General features: G+C 37.8%; 1 protein-coding gene across 3 annotated transcripts in view; it reads right to left on the bottom strand.

Annotated features, from left to right (window-relative positions):
• Positions 1-1,530: 1,530 nt before the first annotated feature.
• Positions 1,531-14,342, bottom strand: part of LOC149303170 (protein phosphatase 1 regulatory subunit 21-like) — a 36,990-nt gene continuing 24,178 nt past the window's right edge. The window contains exons 16-22 of one of the 3 annotated variants that reach the window (XM_089481567.1): positions 11,033-11,125; positions 10,071-10,301; positions 9,370-9,402; positions 7,455-7,571; positions 6,519-6,617; positions 2,234-2,362; positions 1,531-1,560 (exon numbers count right to left, since the gene is read on the bottom strand). In XM_089481567.1, the coding sequence (XP_089337693.1) occupies positions 1,531-1,560; positions 2,234-2,362; positions 6,519-6,617; positions 7,455-7,571; positions 9,370-9,402; positions 10,071-10,301; positions 11,033-11,125 (732 nt within the window). The remainder of the gene's footprint in view (positions 1,561-2,233; positions 2,363-6,518; positions 6,618-7,454; positions 7,572-9,369; positions 9,403-10,070; positions 10,302-11,032; positions 11,126-14,342) is intronic. The other 2 variants (XM_089481568.1, XM_089481569.1) reach the window with 2 other exon arrangements.

The following is a 14,342-nucleotide window of genomic DNA, read 5'->3' as shown; positions in this document are numbered from 1 at the left end:
AACATGTATGTGTCTGGTTGGGTTGGAGAGGTTTGGGAATGGTTTCGGTGTGTGTGTGTGGGGGGGGGGGGATTTCATACTTGGTCTCAGGCAGCACCATGTCTTGGAAACCTGGCTGAACCACCATATGTATCTTTTTCTCCATTTCATACAATTAAATTGCGGTGATATTTTAACAGAAAAATTGTCTTCTTGTTCTCCTTTTGTGAAATCAGTCACAGAACTCCACGAGTCTGATGTTGCAAATGAAACTTTTAATAAAGACCAAAGGATTCCTGATGGTTTCATAGACAGGAATCCGGACGGTTCGGGGTTTAGGCTTACCACTTCACCCATCTTTTCCTTACATAATTTTAAGGATTAATGCCTGAGGAAGGGACCTAACAACTTGGTCTCGAAAGCTCGCAATTAAACTCTCGGTTATCCAATAAATGGTATCGTTTTAACTATACTTTTCTAAACGGCTAACACGATACAAAACCATTTTATAATTTTAATCAGAATAGTTCTGGTTTCAGGGCGACACGCATAGTAAAGCATGAAAAACAAGCATGACTGTCTCTTCAAGAAAGTGTACTATACTTGAGCACAAGTTATATAAACATGATCCTTTATCCCAGTTTTAGCACTTGTTTGAGACACATATTTTGTAACATTTACATCATGTGACCACTAATGATGTCATCCTGATATGCTGCATTTTTTGTGATGAGGTATGTATATACATGTCTCTCATCTATAGCCCTCCTCACCTGTCGTTTCTGTAAGTCAAACTGTTATGTTATATACTGTGTTATGTCTTATCTACCCACTGTACAGCGCTACGGAATTTGATGGTGCTATATAAAGCAATAAATAAAATAAAGTAGCCTTAAGTATATATATATATCCATACACCTAATTGGCCCTTGCCAGTCTTGTGCATGCTTTCCCCAAAAGTTTAAGACAAGAAAACTTTTTTTTTTTTTTTTTTTAAGAATTTATTGTTAAACATCTTAATTTTTTTGGGAATAACCAGACATGAAGTTTGTTTTGTTTTGTTTTTCAACAGAGCATGAACTGAGTGGAAGAGTCAATTCATTCCATTTTGGAGCCGATATTTCATTTACAGCAAGAAGCACCATACAACTTAATATAAGTCTCTTAAGAAAAATAAACATACAGCGATGTGTATTAAACGCATTGGTTTATAAAGGAAGCTGGGGAGTCCAAACAAAAAAAATTAAAGCTATTGTGTAACAAAATTAAAACTTTCTTTAAAAAAAAAAAAAAAGTGCAAAGTAAAAACAGCCCCGAAAAGGAATTCAGAGGTAAATTACGGAGTGTACGTAATATTCAAACATGTTTCACGATTTCCAATAAAGACGCAGGTGTGTCACATACTTTGCTGCTGAAGGGACCAACATATGTAAAACGTAGCAAGGCCCATTCAGCAGGAAGAATCAGATTCACATACATCACAGGGACAGACTGACACCGGCCATCCTTATCGAGTAAGACAGAGGCCGCTGTATGGAACAGAGGACCGTACTACCGATGTTTGTTCTTTTTGGAATTTCCCTATGATCGCAAGGAAATAAAAAATAATAAAATGTACATTAATTCTGCATTCACATTCATTTAATATATATTTTGATACCCAATTTAACAGAGTAGAACAAAATGTTCTAATAAAAAATGAAACAAAGTAATAAAATATCTAATTCAATTTCTTATGAATATGAACACCTTATAGTAACACACGCCGACGACATATGCTCCCCACAGACGCCTTACAGTCACGCACGCTAACACCCTATACTAACACACCCACTAAACACTACATGCTGACATACTGCATGGAATTGTGTGAGTGTGTAACACATACAACACCATACACACTAACATCACACTCTTATACACATGCACAGACTACAACACATACACTAACAGACACTATACATATACACACACATCCAGACTGCAGCACTATACACACACACACACTTCTGGGGTAATGTTTAAAAAGTGGTCTTATCACTATAGTTACCTATGGGACTGTTCAATGAGCAGGATCATTCCATCACCGGCCTCTGGTGATAAGAGCACTTTTCAAATTTTTGTGCCGGAATAGTTTCCTAGATCTATTATTAGGGACTGCTTTGATTAAATTGAGCAAAAACTACCCATTCACTAACTGATTTATAGGCATTATATATCACAGAAGCAAAGAAGCTTGCAGGAAATCGCTCACCTTGCCAGCCATCTTGAGAGTATCAATTTCTTCCCTTTGTTTTGATAATGTTTCATTCATAACACAAAGATGATCACTCATCATGCTTAACTGGTCCTCATAACTCCTCTTAGTTGTAATAAGTTCATCCTAAAAAAAAGAAAGTATCTAAATTACCAAATCATGTTAAATTTTTAAGGAATGGATGCCATTTGAGACGGCACAAAACGCAGCACATATTCTTAAAAAAGGATAACCTATAGAAAAAGTATTTGCCTCTTCGTGGTTTCTTCTATTTTCACTTATTTGTCATGTCTAATAATTTCAGGTCATCCAACCAATTTTAATATAACAATAAATAACAGAGTGTGTATAAGCACAATATGCGGTGGGATTATAGAATATAGTTCCACTCATGTTAATGAGAGTGCTACTAATTAAAAAGAGCAATCCCCACAATTTGCTCCACAGTGATTATTATTTTTTTTTTCCACTTTTACCCTATTTAAATGTCCGCTGGTTTTCTATTTTTCAATCTTAATACAAGGCAAAGACATCATGCCTACACACAGAATGCAGCTTTTAAATCATCGTTTCTTGAAAATAGTTAATCAAACGCTGTATCACCCATGTGAAAAAGTAACTGCCCCCCCTAAACCTAATAACTGGTTAGCGGCAACAACTGCAATCAAACGTTTCTGATAACTGGCAAGGAGTCTTTTTACATCGCTGTGGAGGAATTTTGGCCACTCTTCTCGGCAGAATTTTTGAGCATGAACTGCATTTTTAAGGTCATTCCACGGCATCTCAGTCGGGTTCAAGTCAGGACTTGGACTCGGCCACTCCAAAAACTTCATTTTGTTTCTTTGGAGCCATTCAGAGGTGGATTTGCTTGTGTGTTTCGGATCATTGTCCTGGTGCATAACCCAACTGCGCTTGAGCTTTAGGTCATGAACTGACAGCCAGACGTTCTCCTTCAGGATTTCTGGCACAAAGCAGAATTTATGGTTCCATCAATTATGGCAAATCGCCTGAGTCCTGAAGCAGTAAAGCATCCCAGACCATCGCACTACTACCACCACCATGTTTGATTGTTTGTTGGTATGGTGTTTTTATTGTGGAATACTGTGTTAGCTTTACACCAGATGTCTTCAAAAAGTTCCACTTTTCAAATATTTTGTGGGCTGAAATTTAAAAGTATTGGGGTCATCAAGATGTGTTTTGGTAAATGTATGATGAGCCCTTTTGCACTTTTTGATGAGCAGCGGTTTTCACCATGGATGCCATTTTTGCACAGTCTCTTTCTTAATATGGAATCCTGAATACTGACTCTAACTGAGGCAAGTGAGGACTGCCGCTCTTTACACATTAGTCTGGATTCTTTTGTGACCTCCTCAATGAGTCGCCAATCCACCCTTGGAGGAATTTTGGTGAGCCGCCACTCCTGGGAAGGTTCACCAGTGTTCCAAGGTTTCTCAATTTGTAAATAATGGTTCTCACCACTGCTTGCTGGTGTCCCAAAGCCTTACAAATGGCTGTGTAACCCTTTCCAGATTGTTTCTTATCCTGAATTTCTTTAGATCAAGACACCATGTGCTGCTTTTTGAGACCTTTTAGTCTACTTCACTTTGCAAGACAGGTTTTATTTAATTGATGTTTAGATTCAACAGGGCTGGCAGTAACCATGCCTTGGGGTGTCCAATGAAACTGAACCCAGTTAGCAATTAAATTTAGGTAAGTACTGTAGTTGAATTAGTTACTAAGGGGGCAATTACTTTTTCACATGGGACCAATTAGGGATCGATATACTTTTTTTCCCTTTAATAAATGAAATCAGTTAAAAGCTGCATTTTTTGTTCACTTGGGTCTTTGTCTGATATTAAAACATTTAAGTGTGACAAATATGCAAAAATAGAAGAAATTGGGAAGGTGCAGATACTTTTTCACAGCACTGTATATCACAAGGCCTTCTTTGGTGTTTCTTCCAAATACTTTATATCTTGGTTATAGTATTTTGGTACTCCTTCATAATGTTGACACACCATAGGGATAAGCAGAATAAAATTACCAAAAACCAGCCATTGAGGAACACGTTTTATCGGTGCGTATTTACTCAATGCCCGAACATAATGCAGAAACAAGACGCATTCATGGAAAGGTTTGCAAATGGGGAAATTAAGTACATTTACAACGAATGGCCCTCTGCAATAAGAAACAATGAATGGTTTTTCATATAGAAAATACCAGTTATATTTCTCACATAGATAATGAATTGTTACTATCTACTAACTAAACATGTGTCACAATGTAACCTCTTTTATAGGAAGGTCCATTATCGGCGAGGCTGGGTTTTTCTTTTATATTTTTCATCACTGCGTTATATGGCTTCTTGTTACATCGTATGTTCGTAGGGTATGCAACGGTAAATTTACAGTGTAAATATGCAATGGAAAGCCAGGTAGTGTGCATTATTAAAGGTTCCTAAAGGTTTCCATTAAAGGTTTCATTAACTGTGTCTCTGAATGACTAAGAACGCCATGCAGAGAATTGGTAAAACAGTCCATTAGCATATACAGAAAAAAACAAATGTAACATTAAGGGAAAGAATACAAAAAAAAAAAAACCATGAAAAAGCTTAAATTCAGCTGTAGACTATGCGGTTATTAAAATGGCAATGTATCTTTCTGACATTGCACACAAATGGGAAACTACATTATTCATGTCCAAAACAGAGGAGTTAAGCTCTGATGCAATCAGTATTCTTCAACAAAAAGGTCATCAGGGGATGGAGAGCATGTAAAGAGAAGACATCGGAGAGGGGAGAAAATGGGATAAAAAGCACTAATACACAAAAAGGGAAAAAAAAATCAAAAGCTATTTAGAAAACATTTCCAAAGTGATAGAGCCTGATGTGCGAAGCAAGAGGAAATCAGCGGAGACTTCTAATATTCTTTTCTGCATGGCAAGGAAATTAGCATGAGATCAAAAATTCTATACAAAGCCTCCTGCTTACACCCCACAGTGATAAAGTGGCTTTTTCAGAACAGAAGGGTAAACAAACCATTTTGGAGGAAGTAAAATATATCAGAACTTTTATTTTCTGTCTTGATTATGTCTATTAGCATTAACGGCAGATGACTCTAATGTCGCCCGTTAAGGATACCAAGGAAGAATGTTATTAGGATGATTAACCAAAACTATTTTAAAGACATGGTTTTTGTGGATGTCCTCTGTTTTTCTGCTGTCACAGTCGGTGATTTGCATCTGTCTTCCCCATCTGTCACGGCATGCAAACATTTGTTAACAGCACTGAGGGATTGTGGGTAGGATGGGACGCGACAAAGATTGTAACACAAAGTTCCTATTTCAGAAGTTTTGCTACATAAAGGTATACTTTGGTAGAAAGCAAGTTAAAAATATTCACATTGTACACAACACCTACGCAGATTTACATGAAATGGCCATTATAGCTACTATAACACATTTTAAAAAGCTGTTTCAACTACCTTGGTAAATTGATGATAATATGTTAGAATCAGTAGGATTTAAAAGACTTTACATACAAAATTTGGATCACTACTGAAAGTGCCATAGGATAACCTTTCATTTTCTTAGATGATTTCAATATATGGAAACTGGAATAGCTATACATGTAATAAAATGACTAGAAAATATGACAAATATATGAAATGATATGAGAAAGTAGTGTTATCTTGGTGTGTGGACCATGAACAAACAAGACTGTATACATACACACACCCCTGCACAACACCTGACTTTGTATCTAGCACACACATGGAAGTTAGGAGGCATTCCTTTGTCACCCTCTAGATGGATTTTAGTTATGTTCTGTATATAAGAAGAGTGACAGTCTGGAAAATAGAGGTTGGCAGGGCACCCCAGACAGTTACAGGACGGAGAATGCATTACTGCTGAATGCTCCAACAATAACTCACTTGTGTGAAATCTGCTGTTTGATAAATGGACCATTCTATCCCCAGCTAAGTAAAGATAATAAGGAAAGAGCACTTTCTGTGCTTTAATTATTAGCCATAAATAACCGCCGGCTTCTCCTCTTTCAGCAGGAGCTGGCATTGCCCTCTGTGTGTAAGGAACATAGGAGGTGATGCAGTTCTTCCAAGTTCTACACATACACCGAATCTGCATGAAACGGTTTTAAATAATGCATGGCTATGAGCTGCATGGAGCTGATGGTGAGTGGATAAAGTGTAGATCACATCAGTTATTGACAAGAAGGACCAATTGGAGATCATCTGGTGGGTCTGATAAAACTTCCCAGGCTTACCTGTAATCTGCTGATGCATTGACTGGCTGACTTTGCATCCTCTGTTAGGCTTTGATTGGATTTATCTGACAAAGCTAATCTCTTAGCAAGTGCGCGGCACTGCAAATATAAAAGAAAACAGGGTTACAGCAGGATAGTTAAAAGAGCTTGGATACAGTCTACTCAAAACCACTGTGTATCTCTTCATAATAAAGCCAAAAAATTAGGCTTGTCGAGAGTTGGCAATTTTCAGCCCAGTAGATAAGACCTGTAATAAAGAGGCCTAGTAATAAAGCAGGCTACAAATTCAGTGCGCGTGATCCAGTCATATTCATTAAGCCAATGCATAGAAGATCCAAAAGGGATCCAGCCATGGTTTCATATGATATGTAAATGTAAAAACAGGCTTTAAAAACTGCCTTTTCTGGTTCAGAACAAATATTATTTTCACATAATACAGTGTTTTATACACACACACACACACACACACATTACCAATCGAAATGTAGGCTGTAAGCATGTGATCAGGGCTCTACTTTACTTAATGTAAGAGTTTGTCTAAGTCTAAGTTCTGGTTGTGTCAGATGCTTTGAATGTATGGACAGTAAGATACAGATCGGCATATAAACAAAGCTTATTGGAAAAAATGGAAACTACAATTAATGATCAACAGTAAATATATTACATCATTACACTCCTTATTGTACACATTACTGTACAGGAGCTCAAAGAGATTTCTGCAATTATATATATATATATATATATATATATATATATATATATATATGATTAATATATTACTCCCTAGTGTCTACCATGCCTATGGGGCTGAAAGGGGTATGTTAATGTTACGGTTACGAAGTCACAGGAAAGGGGAAAATTATGCAGATACAAAACCCATGAATCCCAGGAATCCCCCACGACCGCTAAATAACACACATAGTAAAGCGTACGTACCTCGGAATGGAAATGCACGGTTTTGCTGTCCGCCAGCTGAAGCTGTGTTGTCAGCTCTGCTATCCTCCCCATGTAATGATTTTTTATCAGGCCTTCCCTGGAATCGTGATCGGACACCTGTTCATAAAAATCAATGAAGTGTTTTAAAAAACAAATCGAAATGGTCAATCAAAGACTTGCCTCTCTTACATATAGCAATACTATAAAATAAGGTAAGAATTCCCACAGAAACTACCCCAAAAAAACCCTAATGTCGCACTCTCATGCTATATAAAGCCTTCTCTGGACACCATGAATGGGGCATCTGTGTGGCAGGTGGGGCTGCTCAATATTTATGCGCCAGATGGTGTTTTTTGAATGGTATTCGCTGGGTATGTGCTGAGTTCTTGCTTTGTATATTTATTGGTCCTCATTATTCTAGCAGGAACCCGGGAATCTGAGTTTTTATGCCGTTTGTGCGCTCCACTTTCTGTATATTTTTATACGGCATTACTCCACATCAGTTCTGCAATGACACCTTACACTGCACAATGGATGTTAAACCTACTGACCCAACAGATGAAGGCAGGGCCATACAAGGCAGATTATCAACTGACCACATATAACGATCACAATAAACAAGCATTCTGCACATTTTAAACCTCGGATAATCCTTTCCATCCCACCTCAATGAAAATTGTTCTAGTAATAATATGTGTCATTGTTTCCTATACTTAACCACTGCACGCCATCAGCTTTTAGTTGACCTAGATGACCTAAATCATGCTCATTTCTTTAGTATGGCTTGAAGACTAAAATAATATCCCACATTGGGAAGCCATAATCTTGAAAAGCTTTTTAACTTGTAGTATGTGGTGTGTGGGTCAATTCTACCGTCACCACTGTGTGTTTCAGTAGCAGTTTAACTAAAGCTGTCCATCAGTGGAAGCATCAATATGTTTGGCCGCTTGTGTCCCTTCAAATGAGGTCATAGATCACACAATTATCCAGTGAACCCGTATGAAATCCAATAACTCGGTTTTACGTTGATGTCAGCTGCACACGTCTAGCACAGAGCGCATGTATATAAGTATGTAGAACTCTGGCAGTAGTTATCAGTTTCAGTTTTTGATCTGGCTATCAAAAAAAATAAAAGAAAGTGTGATCAAAACTTTCTGGTTAAACTATGAATCGCTTGTTACACATTATTCTAGCATCCACATTGTTATTGCTGCATTTAATTATGATCATTCATGAGGATCCTACCGTGAAATAGGCTTCTCATTGAAATGTCACATTGATGTTAACTCGAGAAAAGCTCGGCTTCACCATTCAGACTAGAATTTGGGGCACCGCAGCCATTCGCATTAGATTAAAGGTGCTGTTCTATTGAAATTTAATACATTTACAACTTAATGCAGCAGTAGAAACGCAAACCCTAGTACTGCTGAATGCACAAACCTTTATATAAACTTTGGCTCACACATAACTCTTTAGGGAATGCTTAATTATCATGCCGCACAACAGCGAGAGCTGGTAGGTTACTGCCATAGAAAATTAAAGCAGAAAGTGATCCACAGGGAATTGACACGATGTGAACGGGGAAATATAGAATATAGAATGACCTGCGCTATAAGCATACCTCACATTCAGTATCTGTCCATTTACCGACAATTCTGTTGACTTGCATTCCCGACGACTGCACTAAGATCTTAAAAGCTGAAAACATCCCAAGCTCGGCGGCTCAGCAAGTAATGGACTTAAGGATGGTAAAGTTGGACCAATGACTACTTATGGGAGTGCATACATTGATAACACTCGGATGGAGCGTTAACACCCTGGGGCCAAATTAGTCTTTATATAACATACCAAACTAGCTACATCTAGTAAATGGAACCAAGGAAATGCTTTAATACTTCCATCCCGTACACCATACCTGCCGATTTTCCGTGCTTGTTAGCATGCCAATCTAAAAGACACAATATTTTGAAGTTTCAGGTCAATAGGAATAATCATTGAAAGTGATTATTTTTTTACATATCCACGTATTCTATACATAAATTGCTTGCATTCGCATGTCTTACTGATTTTATCAGCTGCACCTATGATGGTAAACCCCAGCACATCACAAAGGGTTTAACTACATAGAGCTAAAGGGGTGATAGCAAACAAACAAAGTAAACTCAAGAAGACCTCTTGATAATTAATGTATAACAAAATCATTATACTCCAACCCATTGTTTAGTGAATAAACCCCTGTACTTCGCAGAGAGGCTGACGATGAATGCACCCATCCTCCACCACTTACTTACTACATAATGTAGAACATTGCAAAGAGATTATCTATCTATAGAGAGAGAGAAACCAAATTGTAAGCAAATGTATATATTAAGAGATTCCACTCTCCCCTCTGACATCATGCAGCACTATATGCAAATTAAGCACCCCCTTAACAGGTAATTTGCATACGATACTGCACGTTCATGTGACAATGGCAAAGCCAATAAATCTGCAGACCATTTTTACCCTACATACCCACTGGAAGCAGTCTATAGGCTTAAGGTCTCTTTAAATCCACTTGAGTTTCAAACATTCAGAAATCACCAATTAATTCTCACCGTTACGGGACTTTCTTACCAAACTAGTACTTTTTGTTTCCACGGAGTTTCCCTTCGGGTGTTCAGCTGCCTTTACTAACAGCGCATTTTCCTGCAATGTTTCAAGCAGTGGATTTTTGTCTGTATTCTTTAATATTTCGGCTATCCTGAGCGTCTCGTTCTCTAATTTTATCTTGGACAACTGTGCCTCCAGCATCCAGTGCTCTTTCTCCTGCTCCAGTTTTCCTATTTTCTCCAAGCTTTGTTGCACCTGCCAAGAAATAAGAAATTATTAGCTGCGTCACGGAAGAAGCATTAAAGCGTAACGTGAAGTCATGGAAGAGAAGATTTAAGAGATATGGAAAGTACCTCTAATGCGGATGAGTAGAGAGATGCTCCTAGAGATTAGGACATTAAATAAAATGGTGATTTGTTTTTATGTTTTTTTACGTTTCTTTTATAACATAATCCAAATAAAGTGCAACCTCCAGGCATTTTTATTTTTTTTTTGCTAATCAAGCAGTTTTTCACTGAAAAATAACTTTTTAAGTATTGTGCTTAAGGATGAAAAGCATGTGCTTTAATGAAACAACACATTCAGTCTCAATTATTTTCTTTTTTAAACCAGTTCTAGTTTTTGCATAAGACGATGTTTTCCGGCAGCTCTATATGAGCCATTTGCATGTGTATATATCTGGATATTCTAGAGCTGTTATTTTAGTGCACTCTACAAACGCCTCATAATTGGTAAACACAATGGCTCAGTCTTAATGACCCAGCTGGACACATTGACTAATAAATGTCTACGTGGGAAGGGACTTCATTAACATTGCCATAAAAAATCCACTCAGTCTGGGAAAGGAAAGTCAGCAGATAAAGGGAGTTCATTGAAACAAAATGAGGTTCTTATCAATGCTAACCTACATTACAGTATACAGCACTCCATGGGATCCCCCCCCCAGCTCCTAGGCATAACTTATGCGATTAGGTCATATAATGTACCTGCTGTGTGAGACCTTCTCTGCTTTCAGTGGAGCTCAGAAGGACTCTCTGGTTTACCAAGGCCTCTTCATAAGGCACAGAATCTGGACACGGCTGTAAGAGGAGAAATCACATGATTTTTAGATTGTAAGCTCACCAGTGGAGCCCTCATTTATTTATTAGCCACTCCATATTTAAATTGTACAGTGCGGTGGAATATGTTAGCTCTTAAGCTGTTCGCGCACTTTAGGGGATACCGGTATGCCCTGATTTTGTTGCCATCTACTGACATCACTGCCGATTCTATGTAACTGTGCCAAGCATGAGCACCGGTGCATTGTTATATGAGTGGTATATATGTCACACGATCGGGCATTCGATAGGCGTCAATGGACCCACTGGAAGTTCAGTGGAAGACAGAAGAGACTCTGCTGGGATCTCCGATTGATCCCTTGATGGCTGATCGCACGTATTTTGATCTATTTGGCTATGAAGCCCTGCTTGCTGATAACCGTGTAATCAGCACAGACAGATCAGAGGGAAGAGAAGGAGAAACTTTGTTTCTCTCCTTTCCAAAACAAAATGGGGAAAAAAAATATAAATAAAATAACCGTGACATTGAGAATGTATCAGAGAGGTCCCCCAAAAGACATCTCAATCCATAATGAACTAGCAACAAAAAGGAAAATAAAAAAACTCAAGTAGAATATTCCTTAGTCCAACAAGTAAAAAAAGTATATAAAAAAGGCACCACTATTATATTTTATGTATATCTGTTAAAAGATGATTTTAACAAAGATATGGTAAAAATAAAAATTAAACTCTGGGCTCTAGGGTAAATAAAAGGTTTAAAAAAAAAAATAAAAAAAAAAATCCCTGGTGGGGAGGAAAAAAAAATAAAGGTACTTACCTAAACATATCTCCTGCACAAAAAAAGCTGTGGAAGTGAGAAGCGGCAAACACGTATGGGGGGTCTACAAAATACCCCCCCCCATGCATTTGCAAAAGGGACACGGTGTAAACATAAAAGGGTCTCTCAGATATCAAATGCATTAGAGTGCATACAAAATGGATGGAGTGTCCCTTTAAAAACTTTATACCAGTGGCACTACCATACAGGCAACGTAAACATGACAATCCTGCTATTCCTAACATAGTGGCATCTTCAAATGTCTTTCTATCCACAGCCGCACAATGGACCTGGTACCGCGCGCTTAACCCCTTAAGGACAATGGGTGGTCCCTAAACCCACTGAAAACAATAGATTTTGAGCCCGTACATGTAGTAATATATATGTAATTAATATAATAAATATGTGTATATATATATATATATATATATGTAATTAATATAAAGGTAAGTGTTTTCAATAAACATTTCAGACACAGAAGCGGTTAAACACCGTCTGATACCCTGGAAATTGCCAGAAGGAAAGCAGAATGCATTCCAGGCATCCGGATTGTTGCAGAATTTTTAGTTGATTTATTCATTGTCGATTTAATTGGAAGTATAGACATAATTAGTCGTCCTGAAACCTTTTTTTTTTTTTTTAAATATATAATAATGCCGATTATAACTCAAACTGTACAAGAGGGAAAACCACTGGAAACTATGAGCAATAAAGAGATGGCGAGCAAATTAGTTCAGGGAACAGGTATGACACTAAAGAAAGGGAACATAAAGGTTAGCGAGAGGACACAGTATTATTTTCTGTAGTCTTGCATTTTTGTCAAGATTTGTGTAATTTTAAATATTTTGCAGAATCGTAGCTACAGGACTCCAATCCAGCTTGATCGCAGTAAAGGGCACACGACATTCTCTGCATTTTACCGTGGTTTATTTTTTAAGTCTTCATCCCTATACAGTGCTGCTAAAAAGAATAATATTGGAACATTCAAATTGCCAGCATTTTAACCAAAAAGGTCACTTCTTGTTTAACCATAGATTAGTGCAGGGAGGATGATCAGGTAGCCCTCCAATGGTTAAAAAAAAATTACAACAAAACCGGTTCTTTTTCACCCGATCAGATGATGTTATATATTATATCAGAAGATTTTTATATAAGATGTACAGAGTAAGTGTCAAGGCAAGTAAAAAATGTCATTTTTCCTGCAGTCCCGGAGAGACTAGCTTAAAGACTAGTTAATTTCACAAAATTTCAAAAAGAAAAAAAAAAACAAAAAAACTTTCATTCACTTCATGTCTCCATGTGGTTCATGCACAAGAGAGAGAAAAACAGCCACTCACCGTATTAACTGCATATATATATTGCCAGAAATCCCTTCCTATGAAATACTCTATGGATATATATATATATATATATATATATATATATATATATAGACACACACGCACAATATACTATGTAGAATATAAGTACAATAAAAAACCACAACACATCAAGGCACAATAAAGTTCTAGATGTTCTAGATAATGAGCTGAATTCTGGTTCTTGATGACAAGACACTGGGGTTACAGGATAACACTTTGGGGGTTATTCACCAAAACGAGAGCTGTGGCTTCATCTCCCTCACTTCACTACTCTGTATGAAAGGCCGACGCTGGCAGGTTTCTCCAGCTTCAAGGACTGAGCTGGCCCTATAGAATGTATTATTCAACGCGGAAGGGGCTTTGATGAACTTCTACTAAATGTAACTATACATTAGAGGGCCAGACAAGCTGCTCCTGCAGCAGGACACCATTGGGGTCGTTGGTTGGGCTGGACTTTCATAACGTAAAGTGAAGTCAATGAGTTGAAATAAGGCTCCTGTCAACTCTCCCTGTCGTAAATAGAGCCCTTTGAATCTCTGCAGTCTGCTAAGAGTTAACAATCTGATTAAACGGCAATCAGAATGATCCTGAACTACTGCTTCACTGCAGCCCTAGAAGCCAGAGCCTCCCACCCCTATTCTGTATAATAAAATACACAAAAGCCGAGAGCCCACGGGAGCTTTTCACCGATAAAGCGAGCATGGACGGTCTCATTGAGCGTTTTCACATTGGATAACGCTCACGGTTTCCCAAACATTTTAGTAGGACAAAAGAACATCATTACTCAACAAATAAATAAACTGGGCACAAAATCAATTTCTCTCCAATAAGAAGCCGCTCTAATTTCCACAATTAATGGCTGAGCGGCTCGTAGTCAAACATCTACTCTGCTTACAGTTTACCCAATTATAACATCCTCCCGTCGAAAACCACAATACCGAGAGCAGCCCTGCGCAGGCATTTAGCCGGCGTGAAAACAAATTACTGCTGTAGATTTGCTTCAGCACAAATTGTCAACGGTATCCGCTCTGCTCCTTAACATCTAAATATTTAATCATCA

This window comes from Sceloporus occidentalis, unplaced genomic scaffold (genome assembly GCF_023333645.1).
Source record: "Sceloporus occidentalis isolate IW3139 unplaced genomic scaffold, rSceOcc1.0.p SCAF_15, whole genome shotgun sequence".
NCBI lineage: Eukaryota > Metazoa > Chordata > Lepidosauria > Squamata > Phrynosomatidae > Sceloporus > Sceloporus occidentalis.
This window is presented reverse-complemented; position numbering and strand designations above follow the sequence as displayed.